This window comes from Silurus aristotelis (assembly GCF_946808225.1).
Source record: "Silurus aristotelis genome assembly, chromosome: 1".
In the NCBI taxonomy this organism is placed as follows: domain Eukaryota; kingdom Metazoa; phylum Chordata; class Actinopteri; order Siluriformes; family Siluridae; genus Silurus; species Silurus aristotelis.
Genome location: NC_139574.1, coordinates 12101737 through 12129227, shown reverse-complemented (window position 1 = coordinate 12129227; position 27491 = coordinate 12101737). Strand labels below are relative to the sequence as shown.

Genomic DNA, 27491 nt, shown 5'->3' with positions numbered 1-27491 from the left:
AACATTTAACAAAAAAAGTTCAATAAAAATTTTAGATGACAGATGATGACAACTGGTTTACAAATTTTGCATTCAATGACTTATACAATGAACTGATGCTGAGATGTTTTAAGGCTGAAAATAGTATAATATATTTTGATAAACATAACAAACAACTGATTATGTAGGATACAGAAAACAATTAATCACAATTTACAATTTGATCAAAGCAACAAGAAATGTTTATGTGCACAAGTTACTAAATAAAGGAGGCTGAGAAAAACTGTAAAAAAATAAATAGTATTTTGGAAAATTTTGCTAATGCATATGAAATTGACTAAACCATGTTGCATGGTTAAATATGCAACAGATTTTGCTGATCAAAACATTTTTGGTTTGTTTTTGGATATATGAACACATTCTGCTATTTATGTTTATATGGTGCATGTCATAAGTAACACACATGCATGTGTCATATAGTTACACTCTTAGAAAAACTTCCTCATGTTTTAGTCTCAAAATGTTCTAAGTCAATATTCAAGAGTTTATAGTTATACAGAAAACACTACTACACAATGTAAAAACCCGTCAAAGTAACTTCTGACATGATTTGGACAGGACACAAGAATAACACAAAATTACCAATAGTGCAAACATTTAACAATTGCTTGGGGCTACAATTGCCATGAACATTTTTGTACTTAAATGGTTATTAGTGAACAGTTAATAACGATGATGGAACAGCAATGACTGAACATTTGATGTCACCCAGATGAGGATCTGAAGATCTTTAAATCTGGCTTCTCTCAAGGTTTTTTCCTCATACAATCTTAGACAGTTTTACTTCTGCACTGTAGCCACTGGTTTACTCATTAGGATAAACTTATATATAAATGGATGTTTATTAAAAAATGTTATGTATTTCTGTAAAGCTGATTTGGGACAGTGTTCATTGCTAAAAGCACTCTACAAATAAAATGTAATAAAATTTTATTGAAAGGAAAAAAAACAGATAGCCATCTATAATAGCTTAATTTTCTAATAATCTTTTTTGTTAGTGCATTTATTTAGAATCCTTAACAATTTTTATTGAGGCTTAAACTGGAGAACCTCTCAAGAGTCTGATTTAATAAATGTGTCCTGCAGAATCAGGGAAATAATTTAAAGATACTACTCTAAATCCCCCCTATAGAGACGGATGATCCACTGTGGCGACCCCTAATGGGAGCAGTCAAAAGAAAAAGAAGACTCTAAATCACCACTAGTTGAATGAGTGTCCGATTGTGTGTTTAGATGGTTTTACTTTCCAAAGTACTCTTAAAATATGCTTCCTACACATTTTAATTCTAACCAGGGAAACACACCCACTGAAGATAAACATTAAGTGATTAGATACAAATATTATAAATGAGGTGATGTTAAGGTTTGTGTGTGTGTGTTTATTTGTTTACTGTTGCAGGCATCTGGGTATGGCAGTGGCGATGATGAATATGATGACACAGAGACCCCAGATGAAGTGAAGAAAGTCCATGAGGAGAGAGAATACCCTGTACTAAAAAGCTACAGACACACACACACACACACACACACACACACACACACACACACACACACACACACACACACACACACAGACTATATGAACAAAACGTCTCTAGGTTACGTATGTAACCCTAGTTCCCTGAGGGAATGAGACACTGCGTTGGAACGCTTTGGGAACACGACTGCGTTATCCATGGTCTGAGTAATGAGTCTAATCAGACAAAATTGAAGACTTGCTGAAGTTTGAAGACGGCTGTGGAGGCGGGTTGAATGCCTGGAGCCTGACAGGTCATGGGACGACCGAGGGCACCTTGGAGACGTAACCCGCTCTATAGTGCAGGAAGGCACTGTTCATTCCTGGAGTAAACGCCAGGAAAGAGGAGGCCACAGAGTGGGCCTGTAAATCACCTACTCTTCTTAGAGAGCAGATGACCAGCAAGAAAGGGGTCTTGATGGACAAGTGCCTCTACGAAGTCTCGGCCAAAGGCTCGAACGCTGGCTCAGATAGAGCCTCCAACACTACGGCCAGGTCCCAACCAGGGGGGTCCCAATCTGGGATGCACCGGAGGCCTCAGCCTATGTGAAGGTGTGGGGTGACAGGACAAGGCCGAATGGAAAAACCCGATATTGGAATGCTTTGACCCCAAAAGCAAAACTCTGAAACTTCCTGTAGGAAGAAAGAATGGGTACATGAAAGTACACACCCTTTTTGGGAACTATGAAGTAGAACCTGTAGGCTGTAGAACCCGGACCCCCTCAATAGCCTCCTTCCTCAGGAGAGTGTTTACTTCTAGTTCCAGTACCAGAGCCTGCTTGCTTCTCACCAGAGTGAGAGAGAGCCCATTGAACCGTGTAGCCTCTCTCTACAGCACGCAAGACCCACAGGGACATGTCTGGCAAAGCCCTCCAGGCTGCCAGGTTTTCCCTAAAGGATATTAGTCTCTCGAGACTGACCTCCGGTCTGTCCAGAACCAGGGCAGTGCTCTGCAAATGAGACCTACTTGTCCACAACCATGCCGGGCAGAACCGAGGGAGAAAGCTCAGTATCAGTATCAGCTGGCCGTGCCCTAAAGCACATTTCGTGGCAGGGTTAACAAACCAGGTAACTAAAGGGGCTGGAAGGAAACGGGCACCGAGAAAAGCAGTGCTACACTCCCCCCGGTCAACACTCCACAGGTCAGGTCAGGAACTTTTTGGAAGCCCTTTTCCTAAAGATGACAGTTCTCCGATCTGTCACCTCACAGGTTTTTGACCCAGGGCGCCACGCGGGATCCCGCACAGGGGGAGAGCGCGGCTCGGCGCTCTGTCTATGCACTTGGCATTACAAAGTGCTGGGTTGGGGTTGGGGCTGCGCCCGCCAAACTGAGAGCGGTGTGGGAGATACCGTTGGAATGCCGCTGATTGTCTCTTGGACTCCTGGACTCTGTTGACTACCGAATCAACGGCGTTATTTGCTCCGCTCCAAACAAGCCACACATGCACTGTGTGTATCACAAGCGAGGACAGGGAGAAGCACACGGCCAAAACGTGTGCTTGGTTTTCTTAAATGCCTTCTTTTTTTGGACAAACAGACAGACAAACATTAAATATCACGCAGAGTGCTTCATGAACAAAAGAGAAGCTGAAGCAGTCTTCTCTCCAGGTGCGCTTTATACTCCCTGGTCGTGACGACACCCCGCCCGTGACGGCCTGTCTTCAATTTTGACTAATTAGATTCATTACACAGACCATGGACAACACAGTCGTGTTCCCAAAGCTTTCCGACGCAGCTTGAGTTCCAGAAAGGGAATTATTGTTACACCTACCTTTTCCCGCCATATGCGTTTCTACCCCAACTGCTACTACAAAGTTGGAGGCAGTTATATAGTATGTCTTTGGATGCAGTAGCAATACATTTCCCCTTCACTCAAACTTGGAGACCCAAAGAGGTGCCCAACATTACAAAGCCCCTGTGCACAAACCAACCTTTATGAATATATGGTTGACATGGCTTGGAGTGGAAGGTCTTGAGTGACCTGCCACAAAGTTCTGATCTCAAACCTTTTGAACAACTTTGGGATGAATTTGAACGCTGACTGAACCCCAGGCCTCCTTGCCCTCAGCTACATCACTACCTGACTTTACTCACACCCTTATGGCTGAATGAGCTCAAATTTACACTCACAAATCTAGTTTAACATCTTCCCAGAAGAGTGGTTATTATAACAGTAAATGGGGACTAAATGTGGAAGGAGTTGTTCAAAAAGCACATATGCCATACAAAATATATATAATATGTATATTATTAAATAATATTTATATTATTGTTCCAGCAGTGTTAGTTTATATTAAGAATTAGCAGCTATTGTTCACCAGGACCAATAATGTACTAAACAACACAAGTGAATAGATTTTGGTGATAAATTAAAATGTTTACATGAAGTAATTTTAACGCATAATTCTCTTTCTTTATGCACATCTGCAGTTGTTTCACTTTTTTTAATATAAAGTGAAGTTAGAAATAACTGTTTTAATAGTCTTTTGGTTACAAATTGCATTCAATGCTGTCTTTCTTTTAATGGAATATATTTAATTGTCTGTTAAAAGCCAAATTCAGATTATATTCATATTAGTCGCATGAATGTAAACACACACACCCACACACACACACACACACACACACACACACACACACACACACACACACACACACACAAACACTCTCTCTCTCTCTCTCTCTCTCTCTCTCTCTCTCTCTCTCTCTCTCTCTCTCTCTCTCTCTCTCTCTCTCTCTCTCTCTCTCTCTCTCTCTCTCTCTCTCCAGAGTTTTCCCTTGGCTGCTTTTTCAGCACGATGTGTTTTAATACTGCTTAACGTGCCAGCACTTTTGATGTAAAAGATTTACGAAGACAGACCTTTTTGTAAATAAAACTGCTGAGACTTTCAAACATTGTTGCAATGCTTATTAGCACAGCTATCTGCTTTTAAGATTAAAGTGTGAAGTTAACTCACTATCAGCTCCTTCTCTCAGGGCGTTTTTGAAAGATTGCAATGTGAAGGGCTTTGAAGTAATCGTGTAAGCCTAAACATTTTGATAGAAATTGAATTTTACTAGACCAGATGATTCTCTATTAGAGTCAGTCCCTGTGAAATTAATACTACAAACGCTTAGATGGCAACTCGACCTACCACAGAGATGCATGCACAAACACACACACACACACACACACACACACACACACACACACACACACACACACACACACACACACACACACACACACACACACACACACACACACAAATCTCAAGAGTCCTGCTATTCTTTGTATTATTCTTTATTCAGCTGTAAATCCTTCAAAATACATTACACATGTTAACTGTAAGTCATATTTCTGCAACAGTGTAATTAGTTTTAGTACATTTTATAGTAGCTTTTAGAGATTATATTATTATCGCTTCCTAAATTTTTTAAAGATAAAATATGTATTAAATTGGTTCCTTTCTTCCAGCCTGATGAAGATCAGACACTTCCTGTCAGAGCGCCCCCTACTGAAGCATCTTCTGAAGGACCATTTGATGATGAAGATTTGGAGGAAGAGTCCTCAGGTCAGGATGTGGTGCCTATTGATGGAGGTGAGTTTATTTATTTATTTATTTATTTATTTATTTATTTATTTATTTATTTATTTTTAAACATAAAGTGATCAGTGCATAGTGGCCTGTGATCAGCTCCTATTAAGTTAATGATATCCTAATGTTTAATAAGATTTTAAATTTTAGTTTTCCTAGATACATTTTCAGGTCCTAGTTTTATGGTTCTATTTTCCAAATTTTGCTCAAATGCAAAAATGTATTAACTTAAATGTTAATTTGAGCATGTGCAATATCCTTATGAGATTTTCATTATATAGATTATTGCATTTTGGCGAACTCTATTGTAAATTTCAAATGTGTTTCACCTTTTATATTCAATATATGTGTATGATTTTTGGTATGCATGAAAAAGCAACAATTATTTTGCTTAGTTTCTTTAACATTGATTTCCCTTCATTATGAGTAAATAACTATTGGAATATTTTTTCTATGTGTGTGCACAGAGCCAAGCAGGACAGAAAAAGCTGTATATAACAAAGGAGATGTAAGAAAAGTATTCTATTATTATAAATCATATGCATTTGCATATAATTTCATTTAACATTCATCATTAATTTATTTGGAGCACATTAAACATCACATGGTGATATGTTATTTTGACTTAGTAATGCAGTTTATAGAATATTAGATTTCAAATACTTATTTTGTTATTGGGTCTTGCTTTAGGATTATCCGCTGACAATGCCAGTACATAAAGGAGAGAAAGGAGACCGTGGACCTGCTGGACCTCCTGGCCTCCCAGGACCCCCAGGCACATCAAGCTCATCAGGTCCTAAAGGAGACATCTCATCTTGGGTAGGACAACCAGGGGCTCGTGGCCCTCCAGGACCACCAGGACCCACGGGTGCACCAGGGAAGGACGGCCTTCCTGTAAGTGCAACCATATGTTTTCATCGCAGTATCTGGGCTTAAGAAACCTTGAAAGAAAAACATAATCACTAATATGAAGATCTTCATTAGAGTGAAATGTGGACTGACTGTTATTAGCTGATAGTTTGCATGGCTAATAATAGTAACAGCTAAATATTACAATAGACATTTATATTTTATATTGCACCAATTATATGTGCAGTGACAGAACTGCAATATCAGTTTGATTCTTTCAGGGAGGGCAAAATGATAAGAATGGCCATATGTATTATAGCTCTGTATTTTCATGGTCTAACCGATGGAATTATTGTAGCCATATGAATCTGTTCATCTACTGAATTTAAAGTTTTAAATATATGTTTCTTATTTTGCAGGGTAGTCGTGGAGAAGATGGAAAATCAGTAAGTACAATCTAGTCCTTTATTCCTGACTTGTGTTTCAGATTAAAATTTATGAGATACAGTAAGATGAGATACAGTGAGGAAAATAAGTATTTGAACACCCTGCTATTTTGCAAGTTCTCCCACTTAGAAATCATGGAGGGGTCTGAAATTGTCATCGTAGGTGCATGTCCACTGTGAGAGACATAATCTAAAAAAAAAATCCAGAAATCACAATGTATGATTTTTTAAACTATTTATTTGTATGATACAGCTGCAAATAAGTATTTAAACACCTGAGAAAGTCAAGGTTAATATTTGGTACAGTAGCCTTTGTTTGCAATTACAGCAATTACAGAGGTCAAACGTTTCCTGTAGTTTTTCACCAGGTTTGCACACACTGCAGGAGGGATTTTGGCCCACTCCTCCACACAGATCTTCTCTAGATCAGTCAGGTTTCTGGCCTGTCGCTGAGAAACACGGAGTTTGAGCTCCCTCCAAAGATTCTCCATTGGGTTTAGGTCTGGAGACTGGCTAGGCCACGTCAGAACCTTGATATGCTTCTTACAGAGCCACTCCTTGGTTATCCTGGCTGTGTGCTTCGGGTCATTGTCATGTTGGAAGACCCAGCCTTGACCCATCTTCAATACTCTAACTGAGGGAAGGAGGTTGTTCCCCAAAATCTCGCAATACATGGCCCCGGTCATCCTCTCCTTAATACAGTGCAGTCGCCCTGTCCCATGTGCAGAAAAACACCCCCAAAGCATGATGCTACCACCCCCATGCTTCACAGTAGGGATGGTGTTCTTGGGATGGTACTCATCATTCTTCTTCCTCCAAACACGTTTAGTGGAATTATAACCCAAAAGTTGTATTTTGGTCTCATCTGACCACATGACTTTCTCCCATGACTCCACTGGATCATCCAAATGGTCATTGGCAAACTTAAGACGTGCCTGGACATGTGCTGGTTTAAGCAGGGGAAACTACCGTGCCATGCATGATTTCAAACCATGACGTCTTAGTGTATTACCAACAGTAACCTTGGAAACAGTGGACCCAGCTCTTTTCAGGTCATTGACCAGCTCCTCCCGTGTAGTTCTGGGCTGATTTCTCACCTTCCTTAGGATCATTGAGACCCCACGAGGTGAGATCTTGCATGGAGCCCCAGTCCGAGGGAGATTGACAGTCATGTTTAGCTTCTTCCATTTTCTAATGATTGCTCCAACAGTGGACCTTTTTTCACCAAGCTGCTTGGCAATTTCCCCGTAGCCCTTTCCAGCCTTGTGGAGGTGTACAATTTTGTCTCTAGTGTCTTTGGACAGCTCTTTGGTCTTGGCCATGTTAGTAGTTGGATTCTTACTGATTGTATGGGGTGGACAGGTGTCTTTATGCAGCTAACGACCTCAAACAGGTGCATCTAATTTAGGATAATAAATGTAGTGGAGGTGGACATTTTAAAGGCAGACTAACAGGTCTTTGAGGGTCAGAATTCTAGCTGATAGACAGGTGTTCAAATACTTATTTGCAGCTGTATCATACAAATAAATAGTTTAAAAATCATATATTGTGATTTCTGGATTTTTTTTTAGATTATGTCTCTCACAGTCGAAATGCACCTACGATGACAATTTCAGACCCCTCCATGATTTCTAAGTGGGAGAACTTGCAAAATAGCAGGGTGTTCAAATACTTATTTTCCTCTCTGTTGCTGCCTCACAGTTTTTGGTTCAGTGTTAGGTTTCCTTCCACCTCCCAATTAGGTGGATTGTTGAGTGATCATATTATTCAGGGTGTATTCCTACTTTGGGTATAGTGTTCCTGCAGTAGGTTTTTGGTCCTGATTTGTTTAACTTTAGGTCAACTTTAACAGCTACTAAATTAGTTAGTGGAGTTACTGTAACAGTGAATGAGAATTCCTTATATATTATATACAGTATATATATATATATATATATATATATATATATATATATATATATGTGTGTGTGTGTGTGTGTGTGTGTGTGTGTGTGTGTGTGTGTGTGTGTGTGTGTGTGTGTGTGTGTTTTATATATATATTGTTAGTAAAGTAGATTTGAGGATATTGTTGACATTTTTTGGAGGGGTTTAAGTTAATGAAACTACTCACACAAACTTAGACTTCCCAGTGTCTCACATGTGTCCAAAAAAGAAAAAAAAAAAAAGTTTCAATTCCATGGAATGTGCAGCCACATTAATTGCTTGGCATGGCCCATTGATTAAGGAGTAGAATGACTTACAGTAGCATCAAACCGAAAAAGAAACGTGAAACCTGTGCACCCTGAGCTTTTGAGCTATCTCTTGGTTTAATTAAAGAAAAATAGCAGAACCATTCTTTATACCTGTGTGCCTTATTAGACGGACTCCAGGTGTTTCACCTGCTTTTGTGGTCCATGTGTGTGTTTTTTCTTTTAATAATTTTTTTTTACCTTTATAGATGTTTCTTTTTGGTTGTTTCTGCAGGGAGAAACTGGAGTTCCAGGTTTTCCAGGTATACCTGGTGACCCAGGAATAAAAGGAGAAAAGGTATAAATACTCGAACCATGGTTTAGGTTTGATAGTGATTTTCTTTTGATTATCATTTTGTGTAATGAATGTTTTATACCACTAAAGATGAGAAAATCCATATCCACTGAAAGCTTATGTTTTTTTAGGGTGATGCTGGAATTGGTCTGCCTGGAATACCTGGGCCACCGGGACCACCAGGACGATCAGGGGCACCTCGATATGTTGTAAGTGCACACTTTTTAAGCCTGTACAGGTATCAGTCATTTCTGCCTAACTACGTGTATAATGTATGTGTCTTAAAGTAAGCACTCCTCCATGCTTTCTTTTTATATGCAGGATGCCATTGATGGTTCAGGATTTGAAGACTTTGACAGTGACACAGAGGTTATCAGGGTATGTTTTATCAGATGACTTGCTTGGGGTATGTGTGGTTGGTTCAAACTGTAAGATTCTGTATAGATATAATCAATATACCAGTACATTTTTAATTGTTATTGGATTTGGTTATTTATTAGGGTCCACCTGGGCCACCAGGACCGCCAGGGCAGCCTGGTCCACCTGGCCCCCCTCAAGGTCTCTTACCGGGTCCAATGGGACCTCCAGGGGCTCCTGGGAAAGATGGGTTGATGGGTGTCCCTGGAATTCCTGTAAGTACTCTTGCATTCAACTCTAAAAATCTTATATGCAGACAAATAATAATAATAATAATAATAATAATAATAATAATAAAAAAGACTGTTGTTCTTCTTTTAAGGTTCACTAACATTCTTTTCGAAGTTGATAACTTAAGGGATCACCTTAATACTAAGTTTTTATCTTGATAGAAGTGATCCCTTACTGGGATAATACTAAATATTTTCATGAAGGTAAAGATGATCTAATTCATAACCTGTGGCCTTTCATTATGTCATCACCCATTTTTGGAGTGATGTTCTAGAAAATGCTCTTCATCACCATCATTAAAACGCTCCTTCCAGAACAGTTTCAGAGACTTGAATTTGGGATATAATTTCTGAATAGAACCAGCATAAACCTTGCTCATATTTGGTAAAGTGGAGCACTATCAAATTCTGCTTAAATAAAACTGAACACCCAGTGTTTATATTGTTGGTGTGTTGACTTTCTGAATTAGGTGATCAATGCTATGTTTCAGGTAATTGAGGACTGGTTTAGTGGGTCTGGATTTGATGCAGGTTCTGGATTTGATGGTGGGTCTGGATATGATGTTGAATCTGGGATAGATGCTGGGTCTGCATTTGATCTTGGTTCAGACCTGGACTTAGTTAAGGTATAGCATCTGGTCCCTGCTGGCGAATTAAAGCCACGGGCCACAAAAGGCAGGATTTCCCCTCAACATGTTCCACCTGCATGCACTTTGCAATAATGCAGCCTGTGGCTCTGGCCAGCTGCTTTATTTTGCTGCTTATATAGTCATACATAATCAAAGTGTGTATGTGTGTGTGTGTGTGTGTGTGTGTGTGTGTGTGTGTGTGTGTGTGTGTGTGTGTGTGTGTGACATGAATGTGTGTGTTAGATAGGTATTAATTAGTCACATAGAAGAAACCTTGGCCGTTGACTAATTAGGGTGGATTGTGGAGCCATGGGTGGGATGGTGGTTTTAGGAGATGGATAGTGGTTTTAAGATATGGCGGTTGGAAGGGGAACCTCAAAATCATAAGAAATTACTAGAAAGCCTGTTCTCTAGACAGAAGCATATAGTAGTAGACCTTTGGACAGAAGTAGGAACTTGATCTATAGTTTCTAGACAGGAACAGAACATTTAGTCCTCTGGACAGATGCACATACTTGAAGTTATATGGACAGAAGCATGAAAGAGATGTCTTTTACAGAGCAGAAGCTTATAAGCTGGCCCCTGGACCAGAACGTATACCTACAGATTTAGGGATTTGAAACCTAATAGCTGGATCAGAAAAAAAATAACTTGTAGGTCTTATGGCAAAAGAAACTTGTAGTCCCATGGACAAATACGTACAAGTGTATGTCTCAAATGTCTAAATTATTAGCTTGTAGAGAGCTGACAAGTTAAAGACACCTGTATTCTGGATTAAAATTTCAAAGTAAACCTCTGGGTGCCAGTAACAGGAGTTTATAGGAAGCATTTTAATCATCAACAATCATTTAAATTTAATTCAGTTCAAACACTCAGTCAATTTCTTTTGTACATAAAAAGCTTAGCCAGTGAGTGACAAGTGACAGTTTTTTCTGTGTAAATTGATTAAAGCATATGGTACTTTTTATTAAACCTTTCTTGGTGTGTGGTCTGTCCTTCAGGCACACAGGCAGTACATTTCCCTTTAATAGGCACACAGTTCTGACATCTCACAAAACTTGGCCAGAGATTTAGGAAAATCCTCCCTGCATGTTTGAATGTGTCAGATTTTCTTCCAAAACCTTATCTGGCTGTGACTTAGCTGAGGATAGAGAACATGTTTCTTTGCGGAACTGATATTTTGCCAGTATTTGTATTCTGTTGATTTTTAAATGTGTGCTGTGTGATCGTGAAGATAATTTAAATAGAATAATAATTATTACATATATAATTGTGTGTGTGTGTGTGTGTGTGTGTGTGTGTGTGTGTGTGTGTGTGTGTGTGTGTGTGTGTGTGTACTGCACTGATACCAAATAACTGGAACTGGAACATGAAAACCTCACTATTGCATTGGGAGGGAAGCTGCCTTTTACTATGAGTCCAATGACCTTTTTATTTAACTATTTATTTTCAACCTAGAAACTTTCTCAAGCTTTACTGACCATGTCACATACAGCATTTATTGTATACTACTATATAATGCTTTAACATATTTATAGTGTATATATTCTTTAGTGCTTCATTTTAAGCATAATATAAAAATAAATTGCATAAAAAAAAATATATATATATATATATATATATATATATATATATATATATATATATATATATATATATATATATTTATATATGTAAAATTTTGGTAAAATGACATTGCAGACTAATGAATATTTGAGTGTATTTGAATACCGTCATTAATAGTAGTACACAAATATTAAATGCATTGCATTCAAAGGAACAACTCAAGCCTACTTTTTATCAAATGCATATTTTGTAATACAATGTAAAATCCTTTAAAGGAGACTTAAAATTCATCTGGGAATCTCCCTTTTATTTCCATAACCTGCTGCTAAGAGGTCTAACACTGCTTTTTTCTGATTCTGTCTTTTGTATTTTGATTGATACAAATCACAAATACAAGTTAATATGGGTTTATACATGAACAGTACACTTCTCTGAATTCTCTATAGTGTTTTAGGACTGTGTGTGTCTCAATCAAGTCCAGAGTTTTGGGGTTATGCAGGTGCAGGGAAGAAGTAATAATTCTAATTTTATGGCTCTAACAGGGAATTAGTGGCAAAACCGGTGAACCAGGAAATGATGGCCAGAAAGGGGACAAGGTACAAAACACATTGAACACTTTTTTACTTCATTATCTGTTGGTTCTTTGTCACTTCCATTAAACGATTTTCCAAAATGTGAATTTTTTAACAGGGTGACACTGGATTGCCTGGTCATGCAGGACAAAAGGTAATGTCAGTGTAAACAGTATTACTATCTTTATTCCTCTTTGTGTCTCAAGCTATTTATATCACTTTATGTAATGCTTATTTCCTTTGTCAATGTCATTTCCTTTATACCAACGCAGTGTTGAATTCTTTAAAGGGTCGGGCGGTTTCAAATTAATTTTCCATAAAAGCTACTATGACAATAGTTTGGCTACAAAACAAATTATAGGTCTTCTAAAAAGGTATCGTTTCTATGAGATGTTTATTTAACGTTTATGGAATGAGTCTCTAATGTCAGTGCTTTGAAATAGTCAGGATTCTTGGTGACATGTCTGACTATAATGAATTTTAACTATTATAACAGGAAACAGTAGCAGGAATAGTTTTTTTTTGCGGCTGTTACACAAAATAAATGTGTATGTATATTTATTTATATAAACTATAAACAGATAAAACGTCAGGCATGTCACTTTATAAAAAATAATGAAATAGTTGCTAAATTGCTGTGGTATAAAAGGAATAAAATATCTCTTGGTGGTAATGTTCATCTTTTGTTTTTAAGGGTGACACAGGGCAGCCAGGCCTCCCTGGAAGTCCAGGAGCAGCAGGACCAGAAGGTTCCAAAGGAGAACCTGGTCCAGCAGGACCTCCAGGACCGCCAGGCCCACCTTCACGTTTCAATTTTGATTTACTGGTGAGTTTTAGGACCAGTGAAACAAATAAATATATGCATGGTCTGGATCACATCTCATGACGCATAGCTAATAAAATCCACTAGAGGACGCTATTATCACTTTTCAAATTTAGTACTGCATGAACACCAGTGCCAAAAAACAGCAGATTCTTCAATATTTTAGAACTGATGACAGCTCATTTATCATTTTGTGTTGAATACAGCTGAATCAGACATAAAAAGAATATATGACAATAAACAGTTTTCTGGTTGGTTACATAATATCTATCTATCTATCTATCTATCTATCTATCTATCTATCTATCTATCTATCTATCTATCTATCTATCTATCTATCTATCTATCTATCTATCTATCTATCTATCTATCTATCTATCTATCTATCTGTATGTGTGTGTGTGTGTGTGTGTGTGTGTGTGTGTGTGTGTGTGCATATTTGTTTGGGCAGGATTCTGAGGGCTCAGGAGTGGGTGGAGGCAGTGGCTTTGGACAAAATATCCCTAGAGGGCCTCCTGTAAATGCATTTTCAGTGGTGGCATTTGAAATAAAATATTTTCTTGTATTTTTCTTGTAGTTGGTTAGGGGTTAATATTTGTTTTAAAAAAATGCATTCTCCTTTTTCTTATACAGGGAATTCCTGGTTTGCCTGGCCCCCCTGGACCAAAGGTGAATTAATTTTCAATATTTTACTTTTTATTGTATGTTAATACCCATTTTGCGATCCTGTTTAAATATAACACAGTGTTTTGTTGCTTATTAAATTATGCCAGTTTGTTTAGCTCCTCTATGTTACTCAAAAAAAAAAAAACATGCAAATAGTGCTTAAATTATGAATGTATAAAAAAGTTAAAGTCAATCATAAATGAAATGCTTCACTGGATCAACTGTAATTTTCCAAATTCAGGGAAAAGATGGTGTGAACGGTCTTCCAGGTACTTCAGAGAAGGTTAGTAGTATTTGAGTTTTTGTTACAAATAAAAATCTTGAAATCTACCTGTTTATGTGACCTAATCTGAAAACACATAAATTTGTACCTTACATTTATGGCATCAGAATTTACACTTCAGCACTATACATTATATTAGTATGATCAAAATTTTTTCAAGATTGGTCAAGTGCAGATAGAAACAGTTCCACTTTAACCTATGTATCCAACCATATCTTCATTGAGCGCTGGCTTTGTGCACAGGGGCATTGTCATGCTGGAACAGGTTCGGGTCTCCTCGGGAAGTAAAAATGTTATGGTACCACATACAAAGAGAGCCGATACAATTGTGTTTCTCCAACTTTGTAGTAACAGTTTGGGAAAGTAACACATACAGCTATAAAATGTAAAGGGTGTCCCTATACTTTCGTCCATATTGTATAAGAATGTTTAAAGTATGATGGATTACACATTTCTTTGCAGTATACACACACACACACACACACACACACACACACACACACACACACACACACACACACACACACACACACACAGAAAACCTGCAACACCAGTTTTTAGCTCATTGTGCACCTTACAAATAGCTAACTGAAGTTGTGAATATTTAGTGCTTGCGTTATTTTACTATATTTGAGCTAAAATATTGAGTGCTGAAATACAATCTGCAATATTGTTTAGTCACAGCAAGACAGCATGTGCAGTAGACCAATTTTGGGTTTTTTTTTGTTTGTTTTTTTTGTCATAGTGAATATTAAGCTTAAACTCAAAGAGCATCAAGCTAGAAGATTCTTTCTCCTTAAGCTCAACATACCAAGGCGTATATGATGATTGATCAGAAGTGAGCTAAACGCTTTGTTAATAATAATTATAAGCAGAAAAAGAAGCTATGAACCTTGTAACCTCAATTTCCTAACTTGGCTACCTAAGCTAATCTACTGTTTTTTTTAAGGCAAAAGATTTCACTTTCTCCTTTTTTCTCATAACTTAGCCAACTTAATATTTTATTATCTGCAAATGATTGGACCGTCTGTGATTTATGATTGTTAAATTCCACTTGAGATTTTCATTTGTCTCTTTTTTGTGCTCAAACATAGACCGTGCTCACTTGACTATATTTGATAAATGAGGCCCACAGTTTCCTGTTCCTTGTTGCCAAAGGAAGGCTGCAGTTCCCACCCATTTGCTTCCCATTAGGATTTAATTTTATCTAATAATCTCTACTGTGCAAAAAAATGATCAAACAGCACATCTGCTGCGGTCAGAAGACCTCACCACTCATATTAAACTCTTCCTTTATATTCATTATGCAGTAGAAGTGTGTATTTTTTTGCAAATCAGTATGTTGATTTAAAAACAACATCTGGTATTTATTTACATTGTTTTTTGTTTTGTTTTGCACAGTGCCATTCCAGCTATATTGGTAGATTTTAAACTGCAAATATGTACCCTTAATATAAAAAAAATAAACCTTTCTATAAATTAGCATTCAAATATACCATAAAGAACAGAAAAAGCACATTGAAAGGGTTTTGGTTTAGTGTGCCATACAGATGTGACAGTGCAATTTATGGTTTTCAATCTATTGAAATAGTATGCTCATAAAAATAAATTGCACATCTGTATGTTTATATATATATATATATATATATATATATATATATATATATATATATATATATATATATATATATCTCAGAATTTCTTTTTGTACATTATTTAAAATTGTATCTAATATGATCTCATTTTTAATAGATGTTCTGATATTTTTTATTTCTGCCTCTAGGGGGAGCCTGGTCCTGCCGGACCTGAAGGGAAACCTGGACTATCTGGACTTCCTGGAAAAAATGTCTGTATTTCTGTTATTTACAGAACGTACAGAACATTCACAGCTTTATTTTTTTATTATTTTTTTTACTTTTGGAGCATTTGATGCATGAAATCTGCTAGAAATATTATAAATGTTTGAGCGGATATATTACATTTACAGTCTACTTTAGAGCAGCTGTACACCAGCTCGTTCATTTAATTATCCATTTAGTCAATCGAGTAGCAGCGGTGCGATACATAAAATCGTGTGAATACAGGTCAAGAGCTTTATTTAATGTTCACATCAAACATCAGAATGGAGACAAAGTGTGATTTTAGTGAGTTTGATTGTTAGGTCAGATGGTGTGAGAAGGTTTGAGTATTTAAGCTGCTGATTTCCTAGGTTTTTTAAACACACAATATAATTGACACAGAATGGTACAAAAACTTTTGGCAAAAAGACCTGGAACAGGAACTGGACAGTCGAAGATGAGAACAAAACCAGGTGGCATTTTTCCAATTTTCAGCTAGTTTTACCTAGTTTCGGTGAGTTTGTTACCAATTGCAGCATCAGATTCCTGTACCTACCTCACAGGAGTGGATCCCAGGTGTATTATTTTGCTGTTGTCAAGCTCCTCCACCTTACTGTGTGTTTGTAGATATGTTTCTGTTCATCAAACTTGCAAAGTGTGCTTTTTGGAGCACTCTTGCCTGTTGCACAAGTCTGCCTCCTCTGAATTTATTCCTACTACCTAAGCTACTTATATTTTCATGGTTTAATGCATTGCACTGCTTTCACAGTGGTTAATTGTCTAATTGCATGAATTTGGTGGTACAGCTGTTCCTATTAAAGGTGCTGCTAAGAGTATATTGGACTAAAAAGGTTTTAAAAAGCAATAAAGATGCAGTCTGGAGTAATTATTTGGTTAATATTCATCCCAGTTTGCTTTGGGACAATGTCCACTGTTAAAACCAATATATATATATATATATATATATATATATATATATATATATATATATATATATATATATATATATATATATATATATATATATATATATATATATATATATATATATATATAAATTTAATTATTTATATTATGATGTTTACATACTTTTTATAGTTATCTATTAAAATCTATTCAAATGTCAGAGCTTTTATTATTTTATATTTTGATCTGCTTTTACATGATATTCTGTGCTATATACAATACATATATTTTTAAATGTCTCTTTTCATTTCCAGGGAGAAAAAGGAGAGAAAGGGGAAATGGGGCAGAAGGTATGGAGCTAAACTGTCTATATCTTTCTTGTCCATTTCTCTGTATTTCCTGCATTTTCCCAGCATAAATGTGTAAACACCTGTTTAGGGAGAAAGAGGTCTAGATGGAGTCAGTATTCCTGGTCCACCAGGGCCGCCAGGACCTGTCATCAACCTTCAGGATGTGAGTCAAATGTAAAATTGCTAATACAGTGTCCTCCATGTGTCCTAATATTGGCTTATTATTGATCTTTTGTTTTAAATAAATGAAAATAACAAATACTCCGTCCCATGGATATCAAACAACTGCAATTAAATCTTTGTTTAATATATGTGTGGCACAATAAATAATTCAACCATATACAGGGTTATAATATGAGGTAACATATAGGCTAAATTCCTTTAGTCATTCATCACCAAGGAATATAGCTGTGTTGTGTAACAAAACGTTATTGGGCTTCATAAAATGGAAAATGTCTGTAAGAAAATAGCAAAATGTCAATTTCGGTCATCAAGAAAATAATTAACTGTACATTTGTTGATCTTTTTTAATCTACTTTTCAGTTAATGCTGAATGATACTGAGGGTCTTTACAACTTCACGGGGCTTTTTGACCCTCAAGGTCCATTGGTAAGTAAATGTTCGATCTCATAATTGTATTCAGTTATTCACATGACATTTTTTAATACTGACACAAATATGGCATATTTTATAGCAGGGAATATAGCAGACATGTCAGTTCAGTAGTGTCAGATATATAAAGTGAGAAATATCAACTAGGTAAATGGAATAAAACGTTTGCTCACAGTGTTAAAGGGAAATTAATCATGAATGTGCTGGTGCAATGCACTGAAGTGTATTATTTTTCTATTACCACAGCTGTAAGCGCACATTATTTTTTCATAAAAAAAATCCAACACATAATTTTTTTGTTTCATTTAATGTTGTGAAACGTCTCACATTACAAGCTTTTATATTTTGAACTTTCTGACCCAGAGTAAAAAAAACTAAAAGCAAAATCTGGCAAATAATAATTAATGTGAATGATGAAGAGTACATCATTCTCATTCATCATGTGCCAGATCAGTGTTTGCAGTGTTATAACCTGCCTTTCAATGTTTCTTTAAAGTCACCTTCTGTTACAAAGCACTGAAACTGGAGATTCCTTCCAAGGATGCTAAATAAGCTCATTTCAGAAACTTACCATATACACAGTTAAAAAAATGATGTGGAGTGTCTGTTATACAACTTTCTTTTAAAGAATTATATAAATACATGTATTTCATTATTATTAGAAGAACCTGTGATTTTAAATCTAGGCGAACGTCTGACTTACTTCTCATTCTGTTCAATATCTCTGAGCCCATTTTGGGAGGGGAAAAAATCCCACAGTCCTTATCCAGAATGGTTGTGTGTGAAAAGTAACAGTAGATATTGCTCCTATTGATCTTGATGCAATTGTTATGCCTTACGATAAACCTCTGCTGCCTGGGCAGAGTGTGAAGCAAAACCAGACTGATAAAACCCTAGAGAACATCATTAAATCTAATCTAAAGGAAAATATCTTCTGTTGCGGTGTTTCAGAGAAGCAGTCTGGCATTGAGTGTCTACATCTATAACGTTTAGGTTTTATGTTTAAAACTCTTTTAAGAGATCAGAAGCAAAGCCTGTGACTAAAGATAATCCAGCTGGGTTTTATACCTGACAAACAACAAGCAGTAGAATTGCTTTTCAACTTTTTTCTACAGTATTTGTGTAGAATAGTCTCTGGAAATTAATGAGAGAGAGGGAGGGTTTAAGGTGAATGTACACTCGATAGACAGTGATGTCTGTTTCTTAAAATAATTTAACCATTTAGCTGTTAATATGGTTAAACTGAATGGTCGGAAGATTCTTAAACTATTGTAAATGTGGCTCAGGCTGCAAGACAAATCCCAGGTTTGTATTGTTGCACTGATTCCGATACGTTATAGTTTCTCACAGGCACTCTAAAAATAGCAAACAGATTTAAAAGTGTGTGGTTACTCAGGTATCTGCTGTTCGCAACAGTCATAGGTTAAGGATTTTAAACACAAAAGAGGTTTCAGGAGAGAAAAATTCAGCTTTGTGTTTTCTCTATAACATGACATGCTGTGGTTTTTGGTTTTTATTCAAATCAGAAAACAGCAGAGGTGTGAATTACTTTTGAAAGAGATCTTGCAGCATTAAATATAACTGTACTGGTAGGGGATCGAAGTATAATATGTCAAACCCTTTATTAAGTAAAACATTATAATCATTATCAGATGTTGGCGGAATAAAATGGGAAGCGGGAGTTTTTTGTATAAGACATTGGACTGATTAGAACGTCATGAGTCCAAATCCCAGTACCAATAAGATGCCACAATTGGGCCCTTAAGCAAGGCCCTTAACCCTCAACCTTTCAGCATTAATGGGAAAGGGTGTCTGCCAAATTATTTGAACCCCACTGCAAAGTCCTCTGGGAAGTGACATTTCTGAACTCTGGAATTGTATAAGTAGGTCTGCTTCATGTCAGGTCGCATTACATGATTACAATTACATGATAAAACTGCTATTCCGCTGTTTTTTTTGTATGTCTGTCTTTACAGTCTTAACAGTCTTTGATTTTGTACCCATGGCTATGTGTTTTTATGTGACTAAGTGATTTATACCACAGAAATTTACCAACAGAGATTTGTAATACTTAGTATTTTAGTACCTAAATATAAATATAATATAATCTTTAAGCATAGGTCAGCATTTGTGAGATTACTTTGTTATTTTTATTGTACTCTTACTTATTTCAAAAGAGTTTAAATGGTTTATGATTTGACTTATACACTATTCCTTTTTTTATTGTATTTTAGTAAGGCTGTTAAAATTAAAGTTTATAACACGGTACCGCAAATTTAATTTAACACTAATTTTATTAGCACACGATTAATGCAGTGTGCATTTCTGTTTGACCATTTCTATTAAAAATATAAATAAATAAATAGAAAAGAGGCGAAATTTAAACGCAAAGCAAGACACATTTATTCACGACGTCCTTTCTTTACTCAGATATAAAAAAAATAATAAAAATAACTTTTAATCACTAAACATTTGTTTTAATGAAGTCTCAAATTAAGCACCAAAATCCGTCATTACGCATGTGGAAACGTAATTAAAGTTAAATTTGTTTAAAACACAATAATTACTTTGTGTTAATGCTCTATGTTGAGTTTGGTTTCACTAATAATAAAAACACATTTGCATAAAGCATCCATATTTGTCCATAGCCATGTTAAAAACTTGAAAAGTATTAATTTAACGTACATTTCGAACAGATAAAAATGTGCGATTAATCACAAGTTAATTCGTGGCAATCTTGCGATTGATCGTGATTAAATATTTTAATCGATTCAATTTTACCATATAATATTTTCTGCACATTGCTGCACTGCCTATACATTTAGAATTTTCACTTTTCCTCTTAATCAAACATTAATGCTATTCGTTGCTGCCAATTACTGTAAATTGGAAACTTTATTGGAAACTGATGAACCTTAAGCAGACCTGTTAACATTTTTTCTTTTTTATCAAATTTTTGTTCAGGGGCCAAGAGGTCCAAAGGGTGACCGCGGCATCCCAGGAGTCCCAGGTCACCTGGGGTTAAAGGTAAGGTTGATGATGAGGAAACCTGGCTCTGAAGTCAGGAAGGGATTCATAAATTAAAATGCTTTGTATGTGAGATTTTTGGAAACCTTAATTGCAATTAATTTTCTTCTTGTGGTTTTTTCTGACATTGACATGGTAAACAGTCACTCTATTTAAAGGCCGTTTATGGCAGTTTCTATGTGTTCGATTTTAATCAGAGAAGTGAAATACTCGATTCAAGATTAAAGAGTGTCTCCATATTGAGTTTCTGGCAAGTACAAAGCATTGATGTGTAAGAGCTTAATCACTACCAGACAGACACATACACACATACATGCACTGACACACACACACACACACACACACACACACACACACACACACACACACACACCAGCAAACTCAGTCCAGACCTACTCAGAAAACAAAATAAGATTGTTATCCAATACTAACCTCTTTTTAAAGGTCCTTGAGTGCTTTCTTTGGCATATGGTTTATATTAACCTGAGAGTGTGTACGTGTGTGCGTGCGAGTGTGTGTGTGTGTGTGTGTGTGTGTGTGTGTGTGTGTGCATGCTTGCGTTAGTTTTCACCATGCAATGCATTGCTATACCACACATTATACCATAGCCACATTTGCTTGCATATATAAGTGGTATTTATTTGTGAATAGTTCATGGGTTTCTTTGTAACGATCTGGATTTTAGCAGAAATACCTCATAAACTGTGATGGATCTTAACAGTAAATATTTTTACCCAACAACCCAAACAACACTTTGTTGTGCTCAATCTTTTATTTAGAAAATTATCAGAACTCTGAAATAAAGTGATTGATGGGGGAAAAAGTATGTGAATGTTTATATATAGTAACAAGTAAAACCTCAAACATCTGCTTAGCTGCCCTCTTTTGCAACTTCTATCAGTTCAGGTAGAATGATTGATGCCTTATTTAAAAGGCCTCTGTAAATCACAATGTAAAATTTTAGTAGTCTGGTACTTGAACTACGAATTCTTATATACATGTATATTTTATAGGATATAATATATTTTATGCGATTTGGCCCTTTTTTTTCACCGGCCAGTGTGTTACGTGTACAGTATTCTGGGTAATAACATAACCATGAGCACACAATTAAATTTATGTTTTCCTTACCAGCTCACCTGCAATGAATTTAGTTACTCTGTTACCAAGTGAAATGAACACTGCTATATGTAAATTTCCATCAGACAACCATCATTCTGAAAAAAAAAAAAAAAGATATAATAATAATAATAATAATAATAGTTTAAAGTTGTTCATAAGCCAGTATGTTTTTTGTATGAATCTACTGTTACCCTATGTTCATGCTAGCATTCAACAAAACAGGAAGTGACAGTGACTTCTTTTATTTTGACAATTTAACAGCCATCAACAAAGCAACAGTGCAACAAATGACATTATATTTAAGATCTTCTCACTTCTGTGCTAATTATGTAACTTTACATGCATGAATACATTTCAGAGTAGTGCATTAGATTAACAAAACATTGCTAAACAAATGTTCATCGTTAAAACATGTGTGTTTGTTCAATAGTCTAATTTATTAATATCAGATTTCTATAATACATTAATGATTGAAGGCTGATTCATGTACAAATCCGTTTCATGTAGTGATAAAGTGATAAACAAAGGAATATATGGGCAACTGTAGGTGGTTTTTAGATTTTTTTTTTTATGCTTATTTATGCACATGCATGTCTCTAAATGTTTGTGTGTGTCTGTGTGTCTGTGTGTGTGTGTGTGTGTGTGTGTGTGTGTGTGTGTGTGTGTGTGTGTGTGTGTGTGTGTGTAGGGTGAGAAAGGAGAACCAGGGCTCACAATTGGTCCAGATGGATCACTGTTGTCTGGGCCTCAAGGACCAAAAGGACTCAAGGTGCCTTCTATTTATATAAACTATATATACTATCTATGTAGAAAATGTCATTGATTTGTTTGGACAAATGTGACAGCAACTATATGCATGGACTCATTTATACAAATACTTCAGCATATTGTTGCTCCCATTACTAATTTGTGTGGTTTCCATAGCTTGGATTAATTACCGTTGTAGGGTTATTATTTACAAGCTGCCATGTTATTGAGTTTAATGTGAATTTACATTGGCTAACTCTTTGCACATTTTGTATGTTTATTCATTATCTGAAAATGATACCATATTGTCTTTTTAGGGCGACAATGGTGTTCATGGATTACCAGGTGCAATGGTGGGTGCAAAGACAGTACATTGATATCTAACATATATGTTATATTGGTTATTGGTCATTTGATTTGCTATCATTTAGTTTATTACACTCTAGTTTGAAGCATTTTCTCTTTTCTTCCCTGTGCTTTTGTTGTATGCCTACAGCTGCTTCTGTTCAAAGTGTTTTGGAAAATGTTGTAAGGCCAGTGTTGCCTGTACTGGAATAGACCAAGTGGAACAGTTTTTCTTTATTTTTGGCACGTTCCATTTCTTACAGCTTGACTTCATTTGTCTGTGCACCTGTTATAAAAGCTGCAGTATTGATTGGAACACAGTCATGCCTCAAGGTCAACATTTTCCTGTTTTTGGCTTTATCAAACAGGGCCCGGTCGGACCAAGCGGACCCAAAGGGGAATTTGGATTTCCTGGCCGCCCAGTAAGTTAACATAAGTATCATCAACATAATTCTGACATGCAAATCCAGCATATTTCTTCTTGGACTGTCTGCGTTTAATGCAGATGTTGTTCGTCCAAATATGGCTAAATATTATGCCTGGGGTTAATATGGTTTGCACATTAATTACTAGACCTTTTGTTGTAGGGTCGTCCTGGTCTGAATGGACGCAAGGGTGAAAAGGGAGACTCAAATGGATTTCAGGTATGGCACATACAGTCAACTGCAGAATTATTGGCACCCTTCTAGCAGATGTTTAATCGCATTGTTGCAAAAGGCACCTGATGGATTTTCAAACAAAAAACATACCTAGTCAGTTTTTGAGGTTAATTTAGTTATTCTAAACCATATTGTTCATGTTTGCAAGAGGATTGGTGCCAGTTTAGTTTTTTTGTTGTTGTTGCTTTGTTTGCTTTTATGCTGATATCAATTGTGTTCATTTTGATTATTTGGAAACTAATATTTAACAAATGCCCTGTATAATATTAGCTGTAATAAAAAAAAAAATATTGCATTAAAATAAAACTATACAGCATACCCATACCGTATGTTTAAATCAAGATGCCAATCACTGTATGTGTTTTACTTTTTTATTTCAGCTCCTTCACACACACACACACACACTCACACACACACACACACACACACACACACACACACACACACACACACACACACACACACACATACTTACTCGCTCATACTCACACGCAGAGTGACATCAAAGGAACTCTTTTAATCCTAAATACTTATCAGAATATTTTTCACAGAGACAATAGTTTCGGATTTATGAACATCTACGTTTGGTTTTCAAACTCTGTCCCAAAAGTTTCCTTAGAAAGCTGCAGCAGTGACTGTGTCACAGAGATGTAATGGTTGCTGCACGCTAGGAAACTGGAGCAACATTTGAGGTTTCTTATGGTTTTCATGCCGAGTTGGAATTATGCCATTAACCACATTTGTCTGCTCTTTAAGGAGGTCTTGTACTCGAAACGGATGACAAACTTGTATATACAAACTCCACAACAACGCCATGCCATCACATGGGCATGAAAACATGTAAACATAGCTGTTTACAATATAGAAAATGTATAATAGCACAGGTCCATGTAAATAGTGGATTCACTAATCAGCCTGTTAGTTAGTTAGTTAGTTAGTTAGTTGTAGTAACATCAATATTATATGCATAATATTCAAGGTTATTTTTTATTTCAATAAATTGTTTATATCTATTGTTTTGTTTTATATAAAGCCTTTGCTTCTAGACTCAACCAAAAATATCTGCATACCTTATAAAATACTCTTGCTCCTGTGTTATTTTGCTGATTGTATAATAATTACATACTTTATAGCTTGGCTAGGCTATGTAATATCTATAGTGGGTTAATTCCTAATTATAATATTGTGGGATTTTCTTTCTTTCTTTCTTTCTTTCTTTCTTTCTTTCTTTCTTTCTTTCTTTCTTTCTTTCTTTCTTTCTTTCTTTCTTTCTTTCTTTCTTTCTTTCTTTCTTTCTTTCTCTGTCTCTCTCTCTCACTCTCTGTGAAAGGGCCCACCTGGTCCTCCTGGCCCACCTGGACGTCCTGTAATATTCAACTGTCCTAAAGGAGTAAGTGTAACCTGTTCCCATTTTCTGCTTCTCTCTTAAAGTTGCTCATATTGAAATGTAACTCATTGACTCACCATGTCTACTTTACCTTCAACTGTTTGTAGACAGTGTTCCCGATTCCTCCTCGGCCCCACTGTAAAACATCCGTAAGTGACGTGGGTCGTGCACTGGTATTCAGATTCAACCCCAGAGTTTGTTTCACACCCGCTGTGTGTCTCAGGCCTGATATATGGTGCTCTTGTCAAAATTGAGTCTAGAACTAATAAATCAATTATTAATAATTATGTTAATGAAGATAATTCTATATAAACAACTAATCAAGTGTTTTTCAAAATATACTTTATGTAAAAAAAATGCTAGATTGATCAGGAGCATGTTACTACAAACAATCGGTAAGGTATGTTATACAGTACTGTGAAAATGACAAAAAATATAATTGAAATCATCCACTTATTACAGTTTTTCTCAGTTGCTTTGGAACATTTCTCGAATCATCCTTAATATATGCAAACTAGTAGATGCATTCTTAAACCATTTTGTAAGATAATTGGACATTTAGTTCCCATCAGACTAAAAATCTGAAATTGATCAACATGACAAACAACTGATTATGTAAGAACCAGCAGACAATTGTACACAATCAATTACCTGAAAGCATTCACAATTTGATTAAACCAATAAAAATGATTTTTTGATGATTCTTTTATGATGTGCACAAGTAACTACATGATGTTGAAAAAGTAGTTTTGAGTATTTTATTTCTGATCTGAGAAATGCTCCAAAGCAACTGAGTAAAAGCTCTAAGATTGAACTGTCTGAATATACTCTTTTTATCGTATATCATAAGATAGTTACGGTTACTAAGTGCAATACAGAGCATTTTAAGTTTGAAGTGTGTGGTACACTCATTTTAAATATTTTAATACTTTAGATATTTTAAATAAATAAATACATTTCCAATATGAGAGCGATATTTGGAGTAAACTCTTCTCAGTACAAGGAAATTGACTGGAATTATTGTCTGTGGTAATCACATTGGGTAGTTAAAAAAAATGACAATTCTTTATTTTTTAGCTAATTTCTTCATTTTGGCAAAACACCATATTGCTATTTTTTTATCTTCATCTACCCTGCATAGTACAATCACATGACTTTTACAACTTATAGTAGTTGTAGATCAGTGGTTTCTTATCCACAAAAAACAGTGTGGCTTAAGGGTTTTTATTTTAGCCAAGCTGGAATATACCTGCTATATAAAGGCATTTGATGAATAAGAAAAAAAAAAGCTATTAAATAACCTGAATCAGGTTCTGTACCAAATTGATTGGATGGCAAACCTACAGAACGTTGGCCATTATGATTAAATTGGACTTTTGTGGTTGTAGAACATTTGAAGTCCGGGTTCTACTGTGTTCAGTTTGATTTGTGAAAATTAGTCATTTACTTTATGGCCAATGTCGAAGGACATGGTAAATCCTTGAATAAGTTGTTTAATAAAATCTTTTTTTTTTTTTTTTTTTTTTTTTTTTTTGCTTTTAAGCAAAGTCCTGATAGACAATTTATCTTAGGCTTTTCCTTGCTTCAGCCAATTAAAATTAAATCAGGTATGATGTAATAAGGGAAACATATATTTTTTAAATTTGTGCCCAAGTTAATTTAAGCACTGAACACAAACACAAAAAATGAAAACCCCCGAAAGCCTGAAATGCATCAGTGATGAGCATGTTGCATGACAGATAAACATGGAATGAGTTTGCTGCTCATTTTGTGATGAACTAACTGAATGTGATCATGACATCATTCCTCTAAAAATCAAACATATTAACTAAAATGATATGGACTTAATGAATATTATATGTTGTCTTAAGGTTATAAATGAAAGTAAAGAGGTGGGAATTAAGAATTCTTGTGATTAATGTGGCTTCTGATGTGCTGTTTCTTCTGTATGTAATGTGGACCAGTATAACTAAATAACTGCCTTAAAATGTTGATTAGATTTCTTTAAAAAAAAGATTCTTGTGAAAATGTTGTATCAAGACATTCAAATAATTTCTGATTTAAACAGACTGATACACAATGTGGACAAAGGTACTGAAACACCTAAGTATTCAAGCAATGTGTATTTCTTCTCCAAACTGTTATTACAAAGTTGGAGGCATACAATTGTATACGATGTCTTTGGATGCAGTAACATTACATTTCCTCTTTCTGTGAACTTGGAAACCCAAACCTGTTCCAGCATGACAATGCCCCTGTGCACAAAGCGAGCTCCATGAAGATATGCTTTACATAGTTTAGAGGGAAAGATTTTGAGTGGCCTGCTAAGCTCTGACCTCAACCCTACTGAACACCATTTGG

At 35.9% G+C, this 27491-nt stretch overlaps 1 protein-coding gene across 4 annotated transcripts in view; it reads left to right on the top strand.

The window, feature by feature from the left end:
• The window catches only part of col15a1a (collagen, type XV, alpha 1a), a 94189-nt gene that overhangs the window by 52799 nt on the left and 13899 nt on the right, over positions 1-27491 (top strand). The window contains exons 5-31 of one of the 4 annotated variants that reach the window (XM_083544698.1): positions 1439-1528; positions 5013-5136; positions 5601-5641; positions 5824-6027; positions 6402-6428; positions 8892-8954; positions 9083-9160; positions 9273-9329; positions 9452-9583; positions 10090-10224; positions 12336-12389; positions 12484-12519; positions 13060-13191; positions 13640-13705; positions 13822-13857; positions 14096-14137; positions 15921-15983; positions 17196-17231; positions 17320-17394; positions 17775-17840; positions 20808-20870; positions 22681-22761; positions 23057-23092; positions 23453-23506; positions 23672-23728; positions 25074-25133; positions 25238-25279. In XM_083544698.1, coding sequence (XP_083400824.1) covers positions 1439-1528; positions 5013-5136; positions 5601-5641; positions 5824-6027; positions 6402-6428; positions 8892-8954; positions 9083-9160; positions 9273-9329; positions 9452-9583; positions 10090-10224; positions 12336-12389; positions 12484-12519; positions 13060-13191; positions 13640-13705; positions 13822-13857; positions 14096-14137; positions 15921-15983; positions 17196-17231; positions 17320-17394; positions 17775-17840; positions 20808-20870; positions 22681-22761; positions 23057-23092; positions 23453-23506; positions 23672-23728; positions 25074-25133; positions 25238-25279 — 1950 coding nt within the window. The remainder of the gene's footprint in view (positions 1-1438; positions 1529-5012; positions 5137-5600; positions 5642-5823; positions 6028-6401; positions 6429-8891; positions 8955-9082; positions 9161-9272; positions 9330-9451; positions 9584-10089; positions 10225-12335; positions 12390-12483; positions 12520-13059; positions 13192-13639; positions 13706-13821; positions 13858-14095; positions 14138-15920; positions 15984-17195; positions 17232-17319; positions 17395-17774; positions 17841-20807; positions 20871-22680; positions 22762-23056; positions 23093-23452; positions 23507-23671; positions 23729-25073; positions 25134-25237; positions 25280-27491) is intronic. The other 3 variants (XM_083544700.1, XM_083544699.1, XM_083544701.1) reach the window with 3 other exon arrangements.